This window comes from Volvox carteri (assembly GCF_000143455.1).
Source record: "Volvox carteri f. nagariensis unplaced genomic scaffold VOLCAscaffold_28, whole genome shotgun sequence".
In the NCBI taxonomy this organism is placed as follows: domain Eukaryota; kingdom Viridiplantae; phylum Chlorophyta; class Chlorophyceae; order Chlamydomonadales; family Volvocaceae; genus Volvox; species Volvox carteri.
In genome coordinates, this window is record NW_003307571.1 from 187,176 (window position 1) to 188,286 (window position 1,111).

General features: G+C 60.4%; 1 protein-coding gene across 1 annotated transcript in view; it reads right to left on the reverse strand.

Moving 5' to 3' along the window:
• The window catches only part of VOLCADRAFT_92785 (uncharacterized protein), a gene marked incomplete at both ends in the record, with an annotated part of 18,764 nt that overhangs the window by 11,204 nt on the left and 6,449 nt on the right, over window positions 1–1,111 (reverse strand). The window contains 4 exons of the mRNA XM_002952202.1: window positions 334–379; window positions 414–475; window positions 619–719; window positions 781–802. Of these exons, the coding sequence (XP_002952248.1) occupies window positions 334–379; window positions 414–475; window positions 619–719; window positions 781–802 (231 nt within the window). The remainder of the gene's footprint in view (window positions 1–333; window positions 380–413; window positions 476–618; window positions 720–780; window positions 803–1,111) is intronic.

The window sequence follows — 1,111 nt, forward strand, 5'->3', positions numbered from 1 at the left end:
TGGGGAGGGGGAGAGGAGGGAGGGGGAGAAGGGGAGGGGAGTGCGTGTCGCGGGGGGAAAAGGGGAAAACACAACCGAAATAGGAAGAGCATGATGCGCAACAGGTACGAGACAGTTGTTGGTGGTTGCCGGCAGTCGATGGGGGATGGAGGGGAGAGATGGAGTGGGGAGTTTGGGGCCTATGAGCATGACCTGGATTTCGCTGCCACAATACATGCATACACGTACATACATACACGCTACAAAGACGCACACGCACTACAACACCCATCCAACATCAACAAAACACACACGCATACGGGCGACCCCCCGCCCCCCGTAAGCCACCCCCACCTGCGGTCGGGGATCACTGGGTTTGCACACAACGGCGTACAGCTGGCTGGCGGACAGACCCACGGGCCACAACACCTCACTCAGCCGCCGGTCAGCGGGGGGCTCGAACACGGGCAGCCAGCGACCACCGAAGTCCGGAGTCCTACGACACACATACATACATACATATACACGTCCACGATAACATGGTAGGGAACAGGGGGAGATGGTGCGGGGCTCGGGAAGAGGGGAGGGGTTCTAGGAGTTCTAGGGTGTTTCAGGAAACAAAAGGAGACCAAAACCCACCTGACACACACCACCCCCTCCGAATCCGCCACCGCCGGCAGGCCGTGGTCCTCCGTGAATGCCAGCCACGTCAGCACCGACCCGGGGGTCAGGGGCAGCGGCTGACTAAACATGCACGACATTGCCGTAGTGTCGTACAATGCCATGGAAAGCTGCTGCGACTTGGTGTGTGGGTTGGGAGGACCTGCATAGGGTGGTGGCAGTGGTGGGGGTTAGGGGGTAAGTCTAGGAACAGGGGGCCAGCAGGGCGAGGGCATGTATGTCTGTATGTGTGTATGTGGAGGGGCGGGATAGGAGAGGATGGCACGTGGCCTAGGAAAGTACGTACGCGGCGGGGCCCCCTCATGCTCTCCGTTACTCACCCACGAGTTCCCCCTTTCCCCCCTCAGGATTCCGGATCCAGATTCAGGTCCTCCGCTCTCCCACCCACATCAGATACGTCACCACCGCCACCACCACCACCATCACCATGTGTTTTCCCCTCCCCGCCCCC